Below are 21,843 nucleotides of genomic sequence, written 5' to 3' on the forward strand. Positions count from 1 at the left end.
CGGTCGTCGTGCTGCGCTGCGGCGTTTCGCTCTCCCCGGTCTTCCTCTCCCATCCTGCGGTCTCCCTCTCTCTATTTCTCCACGTCCCGCTAGACTACCTACACCACAGCCGTGGGTTCGCAGCACGAGTGCCTGAAGCGACAAGGAAACGAGTCGAATACAAACCGTTTCCTTTTGAATCCATCTCACCGTTTGCGGCGGCGCTCGCAAACGTATATTTGCTGCCTGTCTTGTATCCGCACCACCCTTCTTTTTTTTTTTTTGTTCAATCTTTATCTCAATGCGAAAAACGAACGGTGCGCGCGCCCGAACACCGTTCTCCGCCTCAGCGAAGTTCTCCCTCTGCTTTGCTTATCACTTTTGTGGAGTATTTAAAGCCCTTCGAGCGGAAATTCTCAACGTTTTCGCTTAATTCTACCCTTCTAGACATCAGCGGTACAGTTCCTTTTTTTTCTTTTATTTTCTAAAGCCCCCCCCCACCCCCCCCCCCCCCTCATTTAAAACACCCCGCACGGCAAAAAACACCAGGCCGAACACAAGTGCGGAGGTTACAGTGGAGGAGAGGATGGGTTTGCAACAAGGCGCTCGCTGCCTTCTTTATTTCATCCTTATCTCTCTCTCTTTTTTTTTTAATTCTAATTCTTCACTCTCCTCTTTTTCCCAGTCATCCGAGTGAGACCTCAGAGACCCGGCGCCCCCGGCTGCCTTTGCTTTCTCCCTCACTGACTATCCGCTGGTACAATGAGGCGGCGGCGGTGGCGTTTGTAATTGTTCGAGGCCGCTTTTTCTTGCGTGGCACGAAGCATCGGAGTCGCGGCAGAGATTTCTTGTTTCCCGCATTGAAAAAGGGAAGCGCGAAAGCGGTGCTCGTGGCAGCCGCACGTATACGCGGCGATGGTGCAGGAAGCGAGTCGCGCTCCTGGCTGCCTTCTTTGCACGCCTCCGCCAGATACGAGACATCACGGGGAGCAGATCGAGACTGCGTTGAGAGAAAGAAAAAAAAAGTGCTTCTCTCATTCAAAAGCGGCGTGTAGTGTACATACACACGTGGGGTATGCTGCGCTTCATGAATTGGAACGGCTTATCGAACAGGCCCGGAGTCGCATATAATGTATAAGTTCAATCGAGAATTCAGGTTGTGGGTTTCTTTTTTTTCTTTTTGCTGGTTTCAATAGGTTTAATTCGTTTCCTTCTATTTATTCGAATTGGAAATCGTCTCCGCGTTCAGCTAGTGGCTCGCAAACAAGACGAGGGGGGGGGGGGGGGGGGGGGGGGGTTAAATGCAGGAAGTAAGACGGGCGAACGAATGATTTATCGCAGCAGCTTTGTAAGTCGCACTGAGCTCGCTTATTTGAATAAGAAGTTAAGCGAATGTCAACGGAGCCCCTGTTAGAAGGACTAAGAGACCGAAAGAGCTGCATTTCGTAGGGCTCAGTGGGAAGGCAGCAGCAAGAGCTATTCGAGTGCTTTAAAGCCTTGTTTAAAGCAATTTTAATAAGATTATTAGTGCCGGTGTTCGCTTTCTGTCTAGAACGTTGTAAGCATTATCAGCACAACTATCTCAGCGCAGCCTGGCCAGCCTCTCCTCGTGTATGTGCGCGTGCAGCTTCTCTTGAAGAAAAACTGAAGTCATTTAGTTCAAGATAACTCTTATACAATCACTAACACAAAATTACCTTCATACACCGTACTAACAGCAACTCTATTGCCATTTAGTCTCTATGAGTTGCCTGGCTCCAACACAAAGTCCCGCAAGCTTAAGGTTCACCGCAGAAAGCGAACAAGGATGCCGATGCCGCTTGCACGTTTTTCGAGACACTTCCAAGAAGATTGGCCAGGAGCTGGTACTCTAGATATAACTTGTACAGGTTGAAAGACTAAAGATTTATTATTTGCCTTGACGGACACGTAACTCAACGTTCCCAATCGTTGGGAGAAGGACGATCTAATTACTCGCGCCTACGAAAGTGGGCCGATTCGCCCCTGTAAGCTGCAGGGTGTGACCTACGCGAAGGCTATAGGAGACCATTTGCACATCAAGCAATCAAAAATATTTGGAAGTATATGTACTTCCAAAGTACATATACTCACATCAAGTAATCGCACCATCACTGCGTTGTTCTTCAGCATGCAGCTCAAGGCGTTGATATTAGAAGTACTTTAGGTCATCACGTGGCCGGAAGCATACAATTGAACACACTTCAGCGCCCAGGAGAGACCGAATTGACTAAAGTTGACTGTGGTCATAACACTGTGGTCATAATGCTGGCCACAAGATTTAAGATTTTTCCACGTACTTATTTCTGTCCTAAAATAAGGTCATCACGTGGCCGGGAGCATAGAATTGAACACACTTCAGAGCCCCGGAGAGACCGAATTGACTAAAGTTGGCTGTGGTCATAACACTGTGGTCATAACGCTGGCCACAAGATTTAAGATTTTCCCCCGTACCGTTCCCACGTACTTAGTTCTGTCCTAAAATAATGCTTAGCGAGCGGTTAAAAGCTATCGCCGGTCGTGATTTTTTTCGACTCGTTACGTCATTTTTAACGCGAAAGCGTTAAAGGCACCATTAACCGAAAATCCGGCATTAACTAGCACTAACTAGACGTAGGGTTGCCTGACATTACGTTTGGCAAGAGCTGCCCAACTCGAGCATCTCCTTTCATACGGGAGGGTGATGTCAGAATCAGCCAGCCAGGACTCTTCCATCCCCGTCACCACTATAGGCCACGCAAACACGTTCATATGGCTTGGTTGAAGCGGGGATTTATATGTGGGCTGGTAGCGTACGCTATCGCGTCATACCCTTAAAGGCGAAGCTCAAGTGTTTCCCATATATATATTTTTTTCCTTTTTGTATAGACAGTTGGAATTTTTACTACCGTCTGTATTGCGTTGTTTTTGCCTGCGAACGAACGATTCACAACAAACTGTACTGTGAGAGAAAAAGAAGAGCTTGCCGAACACGTTGTTGACTTCTCTCTGAAAGAAACCATGCGCCTTAAAGGAAGTTTACAGACTGCCTTCGAGAGTGAGATTCACTCTTTCAGCTTGTATGTTCAGCACGCTCCTTCCGGAACGGAGCGAACAAAGACAGTGCGTGTAGCTTTTCCGAGCACTGCTCCTGCCCGCCGTCTTAACGTATCCGGACCAGTGCGCCGTTGAATGATGCCCAGGATTGAGAACACACCACAATTCACCTAATCTAGTTGCGCGCAGTGCCACCATCGAACGCAGTGACGCCATTGAAGCCCCACCACTACGTAAGTGAGGGCGGCCGCAATTTAAGCGCTTAACGATGTGAGAGGCCTTCGCCCTGCAGTGGGTATAGTCAGGCTGATGATGATGATGATGATTGCTTCCTATCTATAAGGCTCGCTGAAGCACAAATTCCAATATGCAAGACAAGAAAGTCACCGTCAGTAAGACGATCGCAGAGAAGCGTCCAAAGGAATACGACGAATGTAAACAATGTGATCTACAGGTTTCGTAGAGAGCGGAATTATATGTTGTTATTGTTGTTGTTGTTTGCTTCTTTTGTACGGTAAATGAGATCGCCTATAGAACCTCCTGGATACAAAAACTCGCTTTGTACTATAACAGTCATCACACAAGTCCCACGTTAGTGCGCGTGTGCTTAGCTCATGGCACCGTCATCAACGCGTTTACTGACGGAAAAAGATGCGGTTAATGCCAACATATCTGCGCTTGCTGCATTTTTACTTAGCCGCACCTTGTGTCGCCCTTGCGGCTGGCACAGGGAATCAAAACACTTTCTCATTATTCCTATCCAGAAACTGGCCCTCGGTTCGTGCCCTACACTACGCTTTTGCAACGTCCACGCTTGGAAGTTGGGGGCAGCGGAGTGCACTCACTGTACCCAACTGTCCGGGGCGGCTAGGCCCCGGCTCGAACTCTCGCCGCCGCTTTCGCTTTCCGCGCTCTCGCCCATGCGGCGGCTATAAATTTCCAGAAATCTCCCCGCTAGCAGTGGGCGCAGTAGAGCACCGACAACGCGTCGCGCATTTCTCTCTTCCTGCGGCCGCTGCGTCTTCGTTGGGACCTTCCGGTTCAACGCTCCTCCGGGAGCGTCACTCAAAAGGCACCCGACGACAAACCGCGAGGCGCACGAGCGAACAAAAGAAGGAAAAGATGAAAGCACTTCAGTAAGGGGATCTCAAACGCCTTGAGCACTAGGGGTTCGAACGACCAGAGCAGGACTATAGAGCACAAAATACCAAGTTGAGGAAACAAAAAAGAAATAACACTGCGCAGCACGGCAACGGAGGGGGAGTTATATAGGAAACGTACGACATCTATCGCCGTAACGCTCCGGCACTCGCTCGCTCCACTGCCCGCCCCGGAGAGAGTCTATATTTTTCGCGGCACGTACGGTGTTTTCCTTTACTCCCCCCCTTCCTTACAAGCTAGCGCTACTGCCGCCTTATCCCGATTATTTACTGGACCGCCGGGGACTCTCGCCGCCTATCCCGCCAAACATTTCCGTCACGGACTCCACGTGGATGTTTTCCTTGGTGGCGCCCGCTTTTTCACTCTCTTATTGCTTCGCTATAGGTGTGGGTCGGTAATACTGCACTCGTCCCCTGACCGTTATTTGCTTCACAGCCTTTGGGCATAGAGGCGTGGTGAGGGCCACTCTCGAGGCTTAAGCGAACCTGCTTGTCGCGGTTGAATCATCCCCTTTATCGCGCATGCCTCACACTGGGCCGTGCGATTTGGCGGCAGACCTGCTGCTTTGGCGGGTTCTCGTTTTCCCTTCTTCGCGGCTCGTGTAGACGGGGCAAAAGGAGGGGTAGGAGGGGGGGGGGTGAGATGGAGGGGCGGAAGGTTATTTGAGCGTGCACGCCGATCGCGGCCCATATAGTCGGGGCGAAGTTGGCCCAAGAGAAGAGTTGTGTCTACATTTCCGGTGATTCGATAGCGCTCAATGTACCCCATATCGAGGCTCGTGAAAGGAAAGACAGGGCGGTAAAAAGGAAAGACGGTCCTAAAGAGCGCAAGCAGAAAGAAAGTAGAGACGCTAATAAAAAACAAAAACGCGACAAAGAGGTGATGGAAAGTTGCGGAGACCCGGGGAAGGCCAAGTGGCCACTACGTAGACGTGTGTCGGGAAGGCCTTGCGGGAAAGCGATTCTCAGCGTTGCCGCACGACCGGTTATGGCTACAAACGGGCCTGACCGCGGACATTGGTTCTGTTCGCACTACAAACGGCCTCCCGTTCTCGGCTCTAGCGAGGTGCCGGCGCCATCGCCTCATAGGTTCTCTGTGCGTCGTTTTCCGAAGGCAACCGGGCGAGGTGTTTCCGCGGTTGGCCGCTATCGCGCTCGAGCAGAAGCCACGGATGCCGCCGCTGTCGTACGCGCGTTATTGGCTCTTCCTCATTGCTTCAGTGCTCGGCAAAATAGAGGCGATAGCGCGAAGTGCGGGGTGAGGAAGCTGAGGTAGTTTCTCTTGTTTATTGATGAAACAAAGTCCTTCCCCTCGCCTTACTTTTTCACAACACCGCGTTGCACAGCCTGATAGCCGGGCGAAAAAAGTTTGAATATCATTTTTAGTAGCAGAAAGGCCGGAAGACGCATTTTTATCCCGTATTATTTAGATAATTTTGTTTATTTATTTAAAGATAGAGCTCGTATCTTTGAAGGGGCTTTGCCAAATTAATATGCATGCAGAAATTTAAAGACATCTTCAGCAATCTCGGACTGTAAGAGCAGGTTTATGATAAGCAGCGAAGCGTTGGAAGTGATGAGTATAAATCTACTTAGATACTTGGGCAGGTAATGGCAGCAGGTTCGGACCAATAAGAAAGAGGTGCAGCGCTTTTGGCAGGAAATCCAAGGTGGTGAAGAGCAGTTTTTCAATAATCGTCAAAACGAAACTATATAAAAGCCGTATCTTACCGGTATTCACGGAAATGAAAATAAGCGTAACGTTAAGACTCAAGAGCCGAGGGCACAGAGAGTGGGTCAGAGGGTAAACGCGAGTTAATTGCAGTCAATACAAAAAAAAAAAGAAAAGAAAGGAAGACTGGCATAGGCAGGGCATGAAGTGATAAGTCGATGGTCGGTAAGGTTAACAGACTGGGCATCAAGAAATAGTAAGCGTATAAGGGGAGGGGGGGGGGGGGGGACAGAAAAGCGGGCAGATGAGATTAGGAACCAAAGCATAAGGTAGCCGCCGCTGCGTAGGACCGCAATAATCGGACAACAACAATAATAATATGGGAAGGACACTTGCCCTGTAAAGCCGATGATTATGATTAATTATTTTAAACGTTTCGCCGTAGCGCAATACCTGCGGAGATCAGCCGCAAAGCACGTGTTCGCCGCTTCAATCTCGACCGTGGCATTAGCATTTTTAACGGTGGTGACAGGCAAACACGCCCGTTTGATCAGATTCGGGTGTTCAAGAAAGAACGCCGCAGCTGGTCGAGATTATTGTGCAGCACATGAGTGTAGCGTGCCTAGTGATTCACAATGTTGTTTTGGCAAGCAACATTCGTTAACTATATGAGACATCCATAAGAAATTGTATTAAACGTAGATTAAATGTTGAATCGATTGATTTCAGCTATCGAGTGCAAGGTTTGGAGCAATTTTTATAACATGCATGGAAAATAATGATTATGTTTGCGGATATTTATGAATCTAGAAAAAAGCCAGGCGATAACTTTTTTATTTTATTTTTTACAGTAAGGCTCAATATTGATGCTGCCGCATCACAGCAACAATACAGAGCTTGTTCCGTACACTGGATGACAAAGCCTTGACCTGAATTACACCACTAAATACTGGCGTCCTGCCGATTTGACGAAGGGGAGTATGATATGCTCGCAAATGGCCAATACAATGAATACTATAAGGAAAAAGCCATCTGCTGATCTTGCCTCGGATGACAGGAACTTGACTAATGTTTGGAGGTTTATTAAAAGAATTGTACTGTATTGAGATAAATAAATTAATTAGTACATAATGTGGTCCCAAAGTGGAAACAGTCAGGGAGACCTGCTGTTAATAGGTGAGAAAGCAAAGTGAGAATAGAGAAGGCCTAATTTGCCGCCTCGAACAGAGGAGGAGAACATTTGCTTCTGAGCTTGCTCGGATATTTTTCCAGCCATAGAAATGTCGCTTGCTATATTATTCACTGGTTTAAACGCGACGCCATAACTGAGTGTGTACACAACGAAAGAGTTCTTTGCAAAAAAAAAAAAAAAAAAAAAAAAAAGATTATCGCAATTTTCAAAATAATGCGAGAAAAAGAAACGAGGACGGTTGTTGAAAGAAAAAAAAAAGATTATCGTTATTTCCAAAATAGTGCGAGAAAGGGAAATGAGGACGGTTGTTTCCCAGCAGAAGCGTAGCGGGTCAAGCACATATGCCTCAGCTCGCGAAACTAGTAGTGATAGTATACTGCAAGTGCTCTAAGAAAGGAAAATCTAGCAGCTTCACGCACGCAACGTTAGTTACATGGGTGGCTAAGTGCGCTACGATGTTCAACATACGCAGGTCGATAGGGTCTGCGGAAAAACATGGAGAGTAGGAGGGATGAAACTAAGCGTTTCGGGCTGTTTAGTGCAACATGACGGAACAAAAAAATTCGAAACCGATTTTGCCGCAAACAACAGTAATTGCGATGCGCTCATTTTAACGCATTGGAAATCACCTCTCTCTTTCCCCATTAAAAAAAAAAAAAATCTGCAGATGCTCAACTATACTTGAACCAAGTCTCACGAGCGTGAGCCATCGGCCGCAGCGGCAGTCACTGCTGCCGTTTCGATCTTTGCTCGCTTCCGCGCTTGGTAAGCTTCTCGGCAACGGGCTTCTCGTTTTTGAAAGTCTCGGCAGCCTGTATGGCATGGTTGCGTTATCTGTTTTTAGAGAGGGTGGCTTCCTCTACTCCGTACCGCCTTTTTGCTCGTCCGACACTACACTCGCGGACCTCGCCCGCACTCGCCCTTATAGCGTATACGTGTATGGCGTATTTATCTAGGTTAAATGAAAGAGCGGCGCAGATGAGTCATAAAGAACGACGACGATCACTGCATAACGCAAGAGTGCGTTGCAGTTTTACACGAGGCGTGATCACATGCGGCGATAACGTAGCCTCTAGTGCCTGGGCTGGGGAAGCTGATCTGATCGTTCTGACACGGGTTCGAAATCCAATCGCGACAATGGTTTCGGCGGCGCAGCTGTGGCGATTTGCAGATGAAACCGCGGTGCATGTGCAGTACCTATATTGCGCAGATGAATTATCTCGAAGCATGGAAGCATTAGCTTACGCTCTAAATTATTTTTTTTTTGCGCACAAAGCTAGCGCACTTGAAGATTGCTCGATTCGGGTCGAAGTTGCAGCCCACGCACCACAATCTTACGCGTTGAGATAGTGGCCGCGCAAATGCGTTCCCTCTCTTAGGTGAGGGCTGCTGTTGGGTGCAATACAAATACGTGCACGTTACACCTGGTTGCTTGAATTATAAAGTCAGCTTCAGAGGCCTGTTTGCTGAATCACAGCAGATACAGCTAGCAGCGGCAACGTCGTCCGACGACAGAAAACCGGAAATTGAGCGGAGATACAGGGCCAGCTCTATGCATATCGACACCACTCCACAGCGGATTCAACGAATTTCGGGCGATGGTGAGCCACTTCAAATTCCTAGTCGTTTTCTTGCCTCATTTTTTTACGCGATAGCGTATGCAGCTCGTTTGATCGAAAAGGCGTCGTCGTCGCCGTAACCTGGAATTTAGAAAACGTGTCGGAAAAACACAATACGCACGTGATCTTATATCAAAATTGTAACGCAGCCGTTATTCGTGCAGTGATCAGGGTGGCGACATGCAAACCATCTCGCCTACCATTTCGCTAGTCAAGATAAAGCCCTGCAACAGGCATTCGAACTGACATGTGCATACCTCTAACTGTATGTATAGCTCATTGTAAGCCTAGATGTCCACCGAGAAGCGAGACAGATACGGCTCCTTCCTTTCCCCCAAAGCCAAACCAACTAAACACGTTTTCTCTGCCACAGTTGTGCAGTGATTAAAGTGCCCGACTATACTGTGCCAGAGTACCCGGGTACGATCCCGACCGCCGGAGGCTGCGTTTCGATGGAGGCGAAACGAAGAGGCGTCCGTGTGCTGTGCGATTTCAGTGCAGGTTAGCGATCCCCAGGTGGTCGAAATTACTGCTAGCCCTCCGCTTTGGCTCCTATTTCCACTTTCGCTTCCACCTTTCTCCTTTCCTTTACGGCGCGGTTCAGGTGTCCACAGAAAAAGTGTGACAGATACTGCGTCTTTCCTTTCGTGTAAACCAACTTATTTATTATTCAGACGTTTAACGCATGCCAAACTCTGCCTGTCTGAGTGCCGCAAATTCGCAAAATGAAAAGGCAGTGTTAAGATCGCGTCTACCTGTTAAGAGCGTCTTCTTTTAAACGCGAGTTTCTTACACCGCATGCACAATTGTTCTTTATTTCGGGTTGTTTTGAGGCAGTTTTCAGTGGAAACCTAAACTTAATTTATGAATTGCTTTATAGGATAAAATCTCGAACCTCAAGATAGATAGATATACTAATTTTTCAAGTAAGTAGTTCGGGAGGGGGTTGGAGGGTGGCTGCTCCTGGCCCTACGGGGCTGGGACTTGTAGGTCACTGCCGCTTGCGGCGCTAGCCTGCCACTGCATTTTTTATCTGCTGTAGGCCGTCATTGCACCCGCTACCGTTTCGGTGGTGGACGACGGCTGTTGCGTCGTGCGTCTTTCTCTCCCTCCTCTTTTTCTTTCTTTTCTACTTTCTCTCTTCTGTCCGCACGAGGCAGCGGAGGTGGCTCAGCTACAGAGCCAGTAGCAGGCCCGTGCGTTTTCTTTTCCTTCTTCCTTCAGTCGCAACAACAACAACTAGGTAGTTTAGTTCATAGCTCAACTCCTTTACGCTCAAAATCGTAAGCACCATAATTATTGGCACCTTTTGCATGCTCTATAGTACCATTTGGCTTAACCATCGGTATGATTACCAGGTTGAGTGGTGGAAGCTGGTCGTTGTCTGCCTCGCACATGGCAGGTGCTGGTTTCAATACCCAGTGCCAAAATGTCCCCCCCCCCCCCCCCCTGCTTACGGACGGATCATCGACACTCAAGTGATCGAATCTTGTGCGGAGAAGTGTCTGTTCGAGGTCGCAGTGATGGCATTTGAGGGTGCAGGCATTTTCCCAAGACATCGATCCTGGAGAGCCGATCATTATTGCCGGGCGGGCAATGACTTGCACCCATTGGAGGAAACCGCCGGCTAGTAAGTAAGCAGCAGAAGGCGGGAGCAGAATTCACCAACTCCCGAAATCGAGGCGGGTTTTCTGTACTGTAGAGGTCACTTTTATATCCAGCGCGCGTTCGCCATCGCAGTCCAGCATCATCGTGGGCCCGGGACGGTCCACGAAGGCCGTCTATACACCCGCCAGCTACACGTGCCACGACACCTGAAGGCGGCGGAAACTGTGGGAGCCCGCTTGCCGAACGGAGCCAAACTTGGCCCGCTTCGCGGGTCGAATCCCGGAAGGTGCCACTCGCTCCCTCTGGTGCGGCCGTTATCCGAGAGGACGGCGAGACGTTTAATTTGGCGATGCGACGGCACACACGCAACGTACTACCCGCCGCCAGCGCTGCCAAGAAATCCACGCTGACGGCGCGAGCGAGCGCAGCTGCCTCAATTTGTCTCCGCTAATGAACGACGTCCCCAACGGCGAAGAACGCGCTCCGAGGCACTCGGCGCGCGCGCGGATTTCCTGCAACCCAGAGCCGCGCGCGGGGGCTTTGGTGAATTTGCGCGCGAGCACGGGGGAGGGAAAGGGAGCTAGTGCCGGATCCCCGGAAAAGGCGTCCGCCTTGTTGGGGCCCTATACCTGCCCTGGGCCGCCGGCATTTTCATCTCGACAGTATGGTGTACGTACGTGGGCATGCTGCCTGCCGTTGCTGTTACCGCTATGGTCCTGGGCGGTGCTCAGCCGCGCCGCTGACGACGTATTTTCAGGCCAACGAATGCCCGCTGTCTGAGGTAGGAGAGCAATCGAATACACGGCCAGACCTTGTGCCCCCTCGCCCTCTTCACTCCCCTCCCTCCTTTTCGACTGTCTTATAAATAGTGCACCGGTTCTTTTCGAATGAGACGCGAACCACTGGCGCCAGCTCTGAGGAGACTCGAATGCATTCCTTTTTCTTCTTCTTCTTTTCTTTTGTTTCTCGGCCATTTTGAAATAAGCGGGAGGAGGAGGAGGCGGAGGTTTCATTGCGACAATTTTGAATGCACGTGACAGTGATCCATGGTCCTGCAGCATGACGTTTGCTGCTGGCATCGCGTCTGTCACGGCTGCTGCCGCTGCTGCTGCTGCTGCTGCTGCTGGGAACAGCAGCGCGATACACCGGGGAGGAGAGCGAGGGAATAATCGCGGTCTAGACAGCGGAAAGATCAGCAAAGCGGGACGAGAACGCGTTTGCGTCTGATGCGCACACGAAATTTATAGGCTCGCGTTGGGGCCGCGTCCACGTTTCGCTCCACACTGAGAGAGAAAGCCCAAGAGTCTCTCCAAGGGCCGTATTCTAAAAGGATCCATTATACAATTTGGGTTCATTTGGTCTTCCAGTACCGGCTACTGTGTGTGGGTGACGAAGACATGGCTTTCAAAAGTCCTTTGGAAGCGCCCGAAGTACTGGTTCCTTGGCGACCATACCCCAGCATTGAATGCATAGCGCAGTGTATACTGGTTAGCCGGTGCTTGTGGCGAGTAGCGATCCTTATAGGGTACTCCCCTGATGGGGCTGGGATAGGTAGGTCACCGCCGCTTGCGGCGGGCGCTAGCCTGCCACCGAATTTTTATCTGTTGTAGGCCGTCATTGCAACCGCCACCGCTTCGGTGGTGGACGACGGCTGTTGTTGCGGCACGCGTCTTTCTCTCCCTCTTTCTTCACTTTTTTCTCTATTTTCTCTTTTGTCAGCACGAGGCAGCGGAGGTGGCCCCGCCGGGGTGGTGCAGTGGTAAGACGCCCGACTACTGTGCCGGAGTACCCGGGTTCGAACCCGACCTCGGCGGCTGCGTTTCGATGGAGGCGAAACGAAGAGGCGTCCGTGTGCTGTGCGATGTCAGTGCACGTTAAAGATCCCCAGGTGGTCGAAATTATTCCGTAGCCCTCCACTACGGCTCCTCTCTCTCTTTCCACTTTCACCCCCACCTTCCTCCCTTCCCTTACGGCGCGGTTCAGGTGTCCACAGAAAACAAGTGAGACAGTTACCGCGCCTTTCTCTTCCTATAAATCAATCAATCAATCAATCAATCAATCAGCGGAGGTGGCTCAGCTACAGAGCCAGTAGCAGGCCTGTGCATTTTCTTTTCCTTCTTCGTACAGCCACAACCACAAGAACGACGGCGTTACACGCTACATTGTGATTTCTACGACTGATTTCTACGACCACTCGTTGCATTCGTTTGATGCTGTCGAGGTGCTGTCGTGATGACAAAGTAAATGAAAAACGGATATCTATTTCATAAGCAACCTGGATGAATACGGTCCGCGCATGAATGATTTCGACGCATGTTTGCCATCTGCGAACCTAACGTTTTGCTCTTCACATTGCCCCGGAACTTCTCTTTGAGAGCTAAGTCCATACCTTGAGGGGCGATAAATTCGACTGATGCAAGTTTTCTTTATACCGGAATCTTCGTTATATACGAATCAATCGTCATTGCCAAGTCTTTCGTATTTTATGTCTTCTCTTCTGCACGAGGAAAGGGGAGATTTCTATCTCTTTATATGTTGCAATCTGTCCGCCGTGGCAACTGGCTCTCCCGTGTACCGATCGTGTTAGGTGGCAGGCTGTTTTCACCACCCGCCAGGTGGCAAAAACCTTAGTCACAACGACGTCTTTTCCATGGTGGTGAGCCTCTTATTGATGACTCAGTAAAACGTGTAGCTACTACCCGTGTCTGTTGCACTACGTTCGCTTAAAACGTGGACTATTTCGTTGTACAAACCGCACGTTGCTTACAAATAGCATGAGGCTTAGGGCCACTAACTTAGTCTTCGTCAGCTGGCTTTGAAAGAATGGCCGAAAAGAAACCTCAATACAGCAGCTCATGTACCGTCTTTGCCAGAAGTAACCACACTACGCGGTTTGGTCCTTGGCCCTTTCTGTTGCAGGTGGCGGCAAACTTGAAAATTAGAGCTACCGACTGAAGAGGATTAAATACAGCGTTTCCATCCTTTTATTGTTTATTCCGCAATGAGTTCACCACGACGCACTTAGTCTATGCTCATCATCATCATCATCATCATCATCCTCATCAACTTGACTATACCTACTGCAGGGCGAAAGCCTCTTAAATATTCCTCCAATTAACCCGGTACTTTGCTAGCTGTATCCACTTCACCCAGGCGAACCTCTTAACCTCATCCGCCCCCCTGACTTTCTGCCACCCCCTGATGCGCTTTCCTTCTCTCGAAATCCAATTTGTTACCCTTCTCGACCATTGGCACTACATGCACTACATGCCAATGCCCCTTTCTTCTCCTTGATTTCCACTGGAACGTCGTAAACTCGAGTTATTTCTCTGACCCACTCAGCACGCTTCCTAGCTCTTAACGTTACGCCTACCATTTTTCTTTCCATAGCCCTCTGCGTTGTCCTCAACTTAAGTAGAACTTTTTTCATCCGCCTCCAAGTTTCAACCCCATAGATGAGTGACAGGTAATTAAGATGCATCTGTTACATACTTTCCGCTTGAGCGATACCGGTAAGCTGCTAATCATAATCTGCGAGTACTTGCCGAATTTATTTATTTATTTATTTATTTATTTATTTATTTATTTATTTATTTATTTATTTATTTATTTATTTATTTATTTATTTATTTATTTATTTATTTATTTATTTATTTATTTATTTATTTATTTATTTATTTATTTATTTATTCTATACGCTCAAGGCCCGACGGCATTACAGAGAGGGGAAGGGGGGGGGGGCATACAAAGTCGTAGGCACATTTCTTGAAGGCATCAACATTGGCTATGGCGGCGATGGAGGCAGGAAGGTGATTCTTCTCGGTGCAGGTGCGAGGAATGAACGAGTTTAGACAAATATCGGCGAAGCATTGTCTAACACCTACTTTTAAGTGATGATCGATGCGGGATGACACGAAGGAAGGTGAGAAATCAACCGGTATTTAAGAAAATTTCATGAAACAAACAAAATAGAAAGTACCTGCGGCGGAGAACAAGATCAGGCAGATTAAGGCTTGCTTTCACTGAAGACACACAGACAGTCCTTGAGTAGTTAGAAAAGATAAAACGGGTTGTGCGGTTCTGAATAGTTTCAATGGCTGGTGATAGGATTACGTGAGGGGGGTCCCACACTGAGCATGCATATCCTAATTTGGACCTTATTAGAGCTGTGTAAAGATGGAGTTTTACTGACACGGTTACAGACGAGGAGTGACGGCGAAGAAATCCCATCATGCGGTCGGCGTTATTACATCTATATTCCCATATATCCATGCCTATCTCATTCTCATAGTTATTTACTTTTCATGGTCCGGATCTGCAGTTACTGCTTGTCCTAAGTAGACGTATTCGCCTGCCAGTTACAATGCTCTGCTAACTACTGTAAACCTTTCAGAGGCTGTTGAACATTAGCTTAGTGTTCTGCATGCTGATTTTGAGGCCTACCTTCCTGCTTCTCCTGGCTAGGTCATCAATCATTCCTTGCAGTTCATCCCCTGAGTTACTTAGCAAGGCAATCATCAGCGAATCGCAGATTATTGAGGTATTCTCCATCAACCCTTATTCCTAACTGCTCCCATTCCAAGGCTCTGAATATTTCCTATAAGAAAACTGTGAATACTGCTAGAGAGATGGTATCTCGCTGCCTAACACCTTTTTGTAGGGAAATTTTATTACTTTCTTTATGCAGAACTAATATTTCTGTGCAGGCACTAAATATATCTTCCAATACTTTCACATACAGCTTATTTACACCCTGATTTTGTAATGTTGACTGTCGAGGTTTCGACTGCATGGCCAAATGCTTTTTTTTTTTTTTTGTAACCAATGAATGCCATGTATAGGGGCTAGTTACATTCTGAGAACTTTTCTATCACCTAGTTGATAGTATGGATATGATCGATAGCAGATGTACCATTTCCGAAAACCTGCTTGATCCTTTGTTTGATTAAGTCCAAGGTTCTCCTGATTCTCTTAGCGATTACCTTAATTAATGCCTGGTAAATATAGTAAGCTAATTGGTCTGTAACTTTTTCAAGTCCATATCTACGAATTAAGATAACGTCAGCGTTCTTCCGTGATTTTGGCACCGTCGATGTTACCAGGCATTGCGTATATAGGGTAGCACAATATTCCTACCATCCTTCAACAAATCTGTAGTTACCTGATCCTCCCCAACTGCTCTCCCCCTTTTTATAGCTTCTAAAGCTTTCCTAACCTCGTCCTTCGTTACTGGCGGAACGTCTGATTGCTCTTCATTACTGCCAATCTCGTTATTGTCCAGACTACATTGGCTACTGTACAGATCAGTATAGAACTCCTCAGCTACCTTGACTATCTTGTCCATATATTAGTGATGACATTGCCCGCCTTGTGTCTTAGCGCATACATCTGATTTTTGCCTATGCCTTATTTCCTCTTCACCGCTATAAGGCTGCCACTGTTCTTAAGAGCGTGCTCGATTTTCTCCATGTTATACTTCCTGATGTCGAACACTTTGCACCTATTAATTATACATCTGATAGCTCTGCTAGTTCGACCCTGTCTGTTGGGTTGGAGGCTTTCATACTTCGGGGTCTCTAAATCAAATCTTTCGCCTGCTTAGACAATATGCCGCTATCCTTTCAAACTATCCTGCAACCTACTTCTACCACGCACTGCAGTAATGATATCTCGGAAGACATCGTTCATTGCTTCTAGACTAAGGTCGTCTTCCTCGGTTAAAATCGTAAGCTTAGCTGAATATCTATTCTCAAGCGAGATCCAGGATTCGTCTACATTTCCTCTCAGCGCTGTTTCGCTGATGTACAGTCTTTGTCAAAAGTGCAGAGCCCAGGGGTCCGCTGAGACGCTTCGTGTGGCTTGTAATGCATGTCCAGTGTTCCGAAGCTCTTGATGGTAAGAATATTTTTTTGTCCTGCCCCCTCCATTTGGAAGGACCTACACTAACGCTAAATCAGCGCCGCTACACGGCTCAAAAACAGATCCCCCGGGCTCTACACTTTTGACAAAGGCTGTACTTTTTCCTTACTAGCCCGCTTCGTTCCCTCTTCAAATCTAGACTAGGTAACTCGAGACCTTAGCATCCTGTGATCACTGAACCGAATCTTTCCGATCACCTATACATCCGGCACATTATCAGGATGAGAACCGAGTAGGATGTCAATTTCATTTTCAGTCTCCCTGTTTGGGCTTTTCTATGTCTGCTTCCGGTTTTGTTTTTTGTTTTCATTTCCTGAAAAAGGCATTCATGATTCTTAAATTCTTGCGCTCTGCTGACTAATAACTGCCTGCTGCTCCTAACGCTGATGCCATAGTCACCCACTGCCTGGTCTCCAGCTTGCTTTCTGCCTACTTTGGCATTGAAGTCGCCCGTCAAAACCGTATATTGAGTTTTTACTTTCCCCATTGCCAATTCTACATCTTCGTAAACGCTTTCGACCGCCTGGTCACCGTGACTACATGCAGGTACGTAGGCCTGTGACCTTCAGTTAACTACGATGTCTGCCACTCTCTCGTTCATGTTATAGAATTCATCTATATTACCAGCTATATCCCTGTTGACAAGAAACCGCCCTCTTAGTTCTCTGCCCGGTAAACCTCAATAGAACAATATATGCCCGCCCTTGAGTACAGTATACGCCTCATTTGGCCTCCTAACCTCACTAAGCCCTACGACATCCTATATATTTAATGTCCACTATAGTTCCTCGAAGAGGACTGATACGCTAACCTGATTAGCTAGGGTTTTAGCGTTATATGTTTCCAGGGCTAGTTTCTTATGGCAATCTTTCCGGAGCCAGACATTCGTAGCACCCTCCACTGCGTCACAGGTCTGACCGCTACCGCGGTCAGTTGCTCCGCAGCCCGTGTGGACCGCGGCCAGTTCCCACACCAGGGTGTCAAAATCCTATTGTGGTGAGATAGTACGTTTCCGGAGGTGTTCACCGGCATCAGGTCGCAGCCCAAACATGCTTATGTAATTCGATAGACATACGGTTTCTTTCTCTTTTTCTTTTTTTTTTTTTTAATCCGGTGGAGAATTGCGCGACACCAGGATTCGCACCACGGTCTTCGTGCACGCATGGCGGTTGTTCTACCTCTACGCCACCGGTGCTCAGTGCGCATGTTTAATTATATAAAAAGCAGGCGCCTCAGGAAAATGCTTCTACCGTAGAGGCATGTTTCAGTTTAGAGTCAATATTTCTACAATAGTCATGAACAGAGTAGAAAAGCTGTCATATCTGAAGAAGTAGCGTTCTAAAGAGAGAAAGAAAAAAAAAAAAACGGAATGAAGTGATAACAAAACGAAGATTTTCGAGGGTATGCGGGGTTCTGAACTCGGCTCTCAGAAAGTGAATGAGCTTTCGCTTTATTTTTATGAATACTGCAACAGTAGCCGCCTCTACAGCTGCTCCTCGAACTTCCGTGGAGATACGGCTGGGTGAAGCAAGCAGAAGAAAATAAAGCAATAAAGAAGGAAATGAAGGAAACGCATCGCTCATTCAAGCCAACTTGGAAGTGCCTCGTTAATAAAGTCTGCTCCCTTCTTTAAAGACAAAAACGCCCCTCTTCATCCAGGGACGAAAACAGCTCTTGAAGAGCGGGGGCGTGTGCTTTCCCGTTTTTCCTCCGCTGGCAGACTCTTCGAACTCTCATAAGCTTATTCTTTTTGGGCGCGCTGTTGACAGGTGTCAGTCGAAGCCGAAGCGAGCGAAAAGAGCACGGAGGAGAGCGGTGCGAACGAGAAGAAGAGAGAAATTCATTTTTAATAAAGGCGTTATTGCGTGCCCGTGATTTCAGAAAGCGGGCTCGTTTACGGTGCCCGGCGCTCCTCTGATGGGCCGCACTGCAATCGAGGGCGAGTAAACAAACAAGCAAGCCGAGTCACGTAAGCCCACCTAAACAATCTCTCTTACTTTCGCTCTCTGCGCAAATTTTTTCTACCGAAACCGAAGAGTTCGCGGCAAAAGCGACAGAGCGCGTGTTTTTCTAGTCTAAACAGCAGGTACAGTCCGAGAAATGTGCATGGAAAGACGGTTGGCGCAGGAAAAGGAACAGAAAGGGTTCCGAGAGGAGCGCGACCGCCAGGGTCCGCGCCGCGTTCAATATCCGGCCTTGTGCCACTCAAAGCTCGCGGGTCTCCGAGAGACAATAACGCCGCTCAGGTTGACGAGGGCAAATTTGTCGCGTAAACACGTCGTATATACAGCCCCGGCCAAGGAGAGTGCGCGGAAAGGAAGGAAGGTTGGAGAGGAGGTCGCATCACCGTCACTCTATAGGGGAGGACTCCATTCGTCTAAGCGTTTTCACACGCAGGCGAGGTAAGGGTGGCTGGGGAGAGTAGCGGGTTGTAGGAGGATGCTAGAACGTAACAGAAACAGAGTGCGCCCCTGGGAATGCGTTTAGGAAGAAACGCTATTTCGATGTGTTCCACGGGAGCGGGGCATTCGAATTCAAGCAGATGCTGCTCGTATCCATTGGAGCTGACATCTTCCTTTCCTCGAAACTTTCCCGAGGCCCTCGGTGCGGCAATGGCGTTAGTATGTACACAGCCCCAGAAGGGTATCGGGATTTAGCGTGGGTGGGAGGCGTTCCCTATTGTTTGTCAATCCCGTGTGCGTGTGTGTGCGTGTGTATGTGTGTGGAGGGAGAGAGAGAGGTGGTGCGCGTGCTCGCACAAAACTGCCAGGGACACTCACGTGGGGTGCGGTCTTCTTGAATTCCCGGCAGAGTTGCACGAGCCGGGACCTGGCTGCATCGCTCGCGTCTTGCCTGTCCACCAGTTCTGTGGCCGTCACGTCCAGTTCCTTCTGCGAGGAGAACAAGAAAACAGTCTGTCTGAACACTAAAAAGAGTAGAACTGGTATACATGAACACAAAATTGGCACTTATAGACACCCATCAGCTGCCCGTAACACCGCTTCCAAGGCGGAACACCCACGTGTGTCCACGTGAACGCTTGTACATTTGAATATCGAGGTCGGCTTTAAACGTACAAATCCTGAGAGAGAGAGAGAAAAAAAAGGAAAAGTCTTTAGCAATGCCCTGAAGCTCAAGGGGTGAGACAGATTCAGAAGACTTTATATAAAGGTGCCCGTTCTTTGTTTATTTATTCATACTTCAAAAAGCCCCTGTGTAGGGGTTTTACATTAGGGGTGTACCTTTATTTATTCTGTGAACTTTAGTGGACAATGTTGGGGCTGCTTCTTTGCCCTAAAGATATTGGTGACATACGACTACAAAGCACTCACTTGATTCCATAAAGAAAAAAAAATGATGCATTCAAAACAATGCTAAGGTAAGAAGTATGCAAACTGAAACCACTTCACTCACTCGTCGTCTCCCTCCCTGATATATTGTGAGACGAGATGCCGAGAGGATCCGGCAAGTATTTTCTTCTTTAAGGAATTGTGAATGACTCCAGTTTAACTGCGAACCGCCACCGCAAATCAAATGCAGAAAAAGCCGCCCGATTATTATTGCACCATCTCTAAGGATTGCGGAAAGGTCAGGACCGGCGAGGACCTCAATAAGACTAAGGCTGCAAGCATGGAACACGCAATGTGCGATGAGACGAAGGAATTCTGTACCTTGATTGGATAGTTAAAGAGTAGTATCTAGTCAAAAAAGCACGTTAAGGAAAGTTCAAGTTGAGATCAACATATGAAAACCTTCTCCATTTGAAAAGGCGAAATGTATTAACATCGCATTTGCCTCGATGTTGAAGACGCTTCACTATTCCTTTGCGTGCTGAAAGTCATGATGCCATCACTTACAAGGGAGCGGTTGAAAATCCATTAGAGCTGTCCCCGCCGGACACGGCTAGCAGCGCAATCATTCGCCGAAGTCGCGACACCGATCAGTAGCAGCCCCAACGGTGAAAAGGAACCGCGCGACGCGTTGTATCAACGGGTGTGCCTATCTGACGGAGACAGTGTCAAATGGAGATGTCTCGCGCGGCGAACGAAGCGCCATTCAAATCGACAGAATCGAAGATGTCGGGCCGCCCGCTCCTACCGGCACAATACATCGATCCGTGATTGGCGCGGCTCGCGCAGCGGTCGAATCGCCACCACGAGCGGGTCACGCATGCGCTCCGCGACGAGTCCACGGAGACGTAGATTGAGCTGAGGATAATCCTGCACGTACCCCGTTTAGAGGGATGATAATAATAATAATAATAATAATAATAATAATAATAATAATAATAATAATAATAATAATAATAATAATAATAATAATAATAATAATAATAATAATAATAATAATAATAATAATAATAATAATAATAAAGGTTCACAGGAGGAAAGGCGCAGTACCTGTCAAACTTGTTCCGTGGACGCCTGAGCCGCGCCGTAAGGGAAGGGAGGAAGATGGGCGTGAAAGCGGAAAGAGAGAAAGAGGTGCCGCAGTGGTGGGTTACGGAGTAATTTTGACCATCTGCGGATCGTTAACGCGCACCGACATCGCGGGAGTACGAGGTGGTGAAGGGTGGCTGTTCCTGGCCCTACGGGGTTGGGACGGTAGGTCAACGCCGCTTGCGGCGGCGGCTAGCCAGCCACCAAATTTTTATCTCTCGTAGACCGGCATTGCACCCGCCACCGCTTAGGTGGTGGACGAACTTTCTCCCTCCTGTCTGCACGAGGCAGCGGAGGTGGCTCAGCTACAGAGCCAGTAGCAGACCCGTGCATTTTGTTTTCATTCTTCCTACAGCCACAACAACAACAACAACAACCGACATCGCACAGCACATGGACGCCTCTCCGTTTCGTCTCCATCGAAACGCAGTGGAGGGTTACGAAGTAATTTTCACCATCTGGGGATTTGGTTTTGGTTTTGTGGGGTTTAACGTCCCAAAGCGACTCAGGCTATGAGAGACGCCATAGTGGAGGACTCCGGAAATTTCGACCACCTGGTGTTCTTTAACGTGCACTGACATCGCACAGCACACGGGCTCCTTGCTTTTCGCCTCCATCGAAAAGCGGCCGCCGAGGCCGGGATTCGATCCCGCGTCCTTGGGAACAGTAGTCGAGCGCCATAACCACTGCGCCACCCCGGCTCGTTAACATGCATCGACATCACACAGCACACGGACGCCTCTCCGTTTCGTCTCCATCGATACGCAGCCGCTGGCGGTCGGGTTCGAACTGGGTACTCAGGAATCCTAGTCGGGCATCTTAAACACTGCGCTACTGCGGCGTGGCTGACAAAACGAGCGAGATAGTTGACTTCGAGAAAATTTCACTGACCGGCCACCATACAACTGGTGCGCGCAATAGTTGGAAAGGTGTACTGCACGCAGCGTATAGAGTCACGCCCCTACATTAGGGTTTGTTCAACTGGCGTCCACTGGCACATAAGCGTGTGACGTCACGGGGGCCACGATGGTGGATTACACATAGCTGTGCACATCGGAGAAGGGGCGGTAAGCGGAATAGTTGAGAGAGCCCATGCATTCATCGCGATCCTGGCCTCTCAGCATAGGTCTGAATATAAGTCAAGCGATCCATGCACCAGCTCACAAGCTCACATCACTCGCAGCTTGTGCTCTAGGTGTGT

The 21,843-nt window shown here is 48.4% G+C and overlaps 1 protein-coding gene across 5 annotated transcripts in view; it reads right to left on the minus strand.

Moving 5' to 3' along the window:
- LOC146197185 (homeobox protein cut-like) overlaps positions 1-21,843 on the minus strand; it is a 725,401-nt gene that overhangs the window by 581,412 nt on the left and 122,146 nt on the right. For all 5 annotated transcript variants that reach the window (XM_084598965.1, XM_084598963.1, XM_084598964.1 and 2 more), the window contains exon 2: positions 18,984-19,094. In XM_084598965.1, the coding sequence (XP_084455091.1) occupies positions 18,984-19,094 (111 nt within the window). The remainder of the gene's footprint in view (positions 1-18,983; positions 19,095-21,843) is intronic.

Source organism: Amblyomma maculatum, chromosome 3 (genome assembly GCF_055883805.1).
Source record: "Amblyomma maculatum isolate TAMU_Amacu chromosome 3, ASM5588380v1, whole genome shotgun sequence".
In the NCBI taxonomy this organism is placed as follows: domain Eukaryota; kingdom Metazoa; phylum Arthropoda; class Arachnida; order Ixodida; family Ixodidae; genus Amblyomma; species Amblyomma maculatum.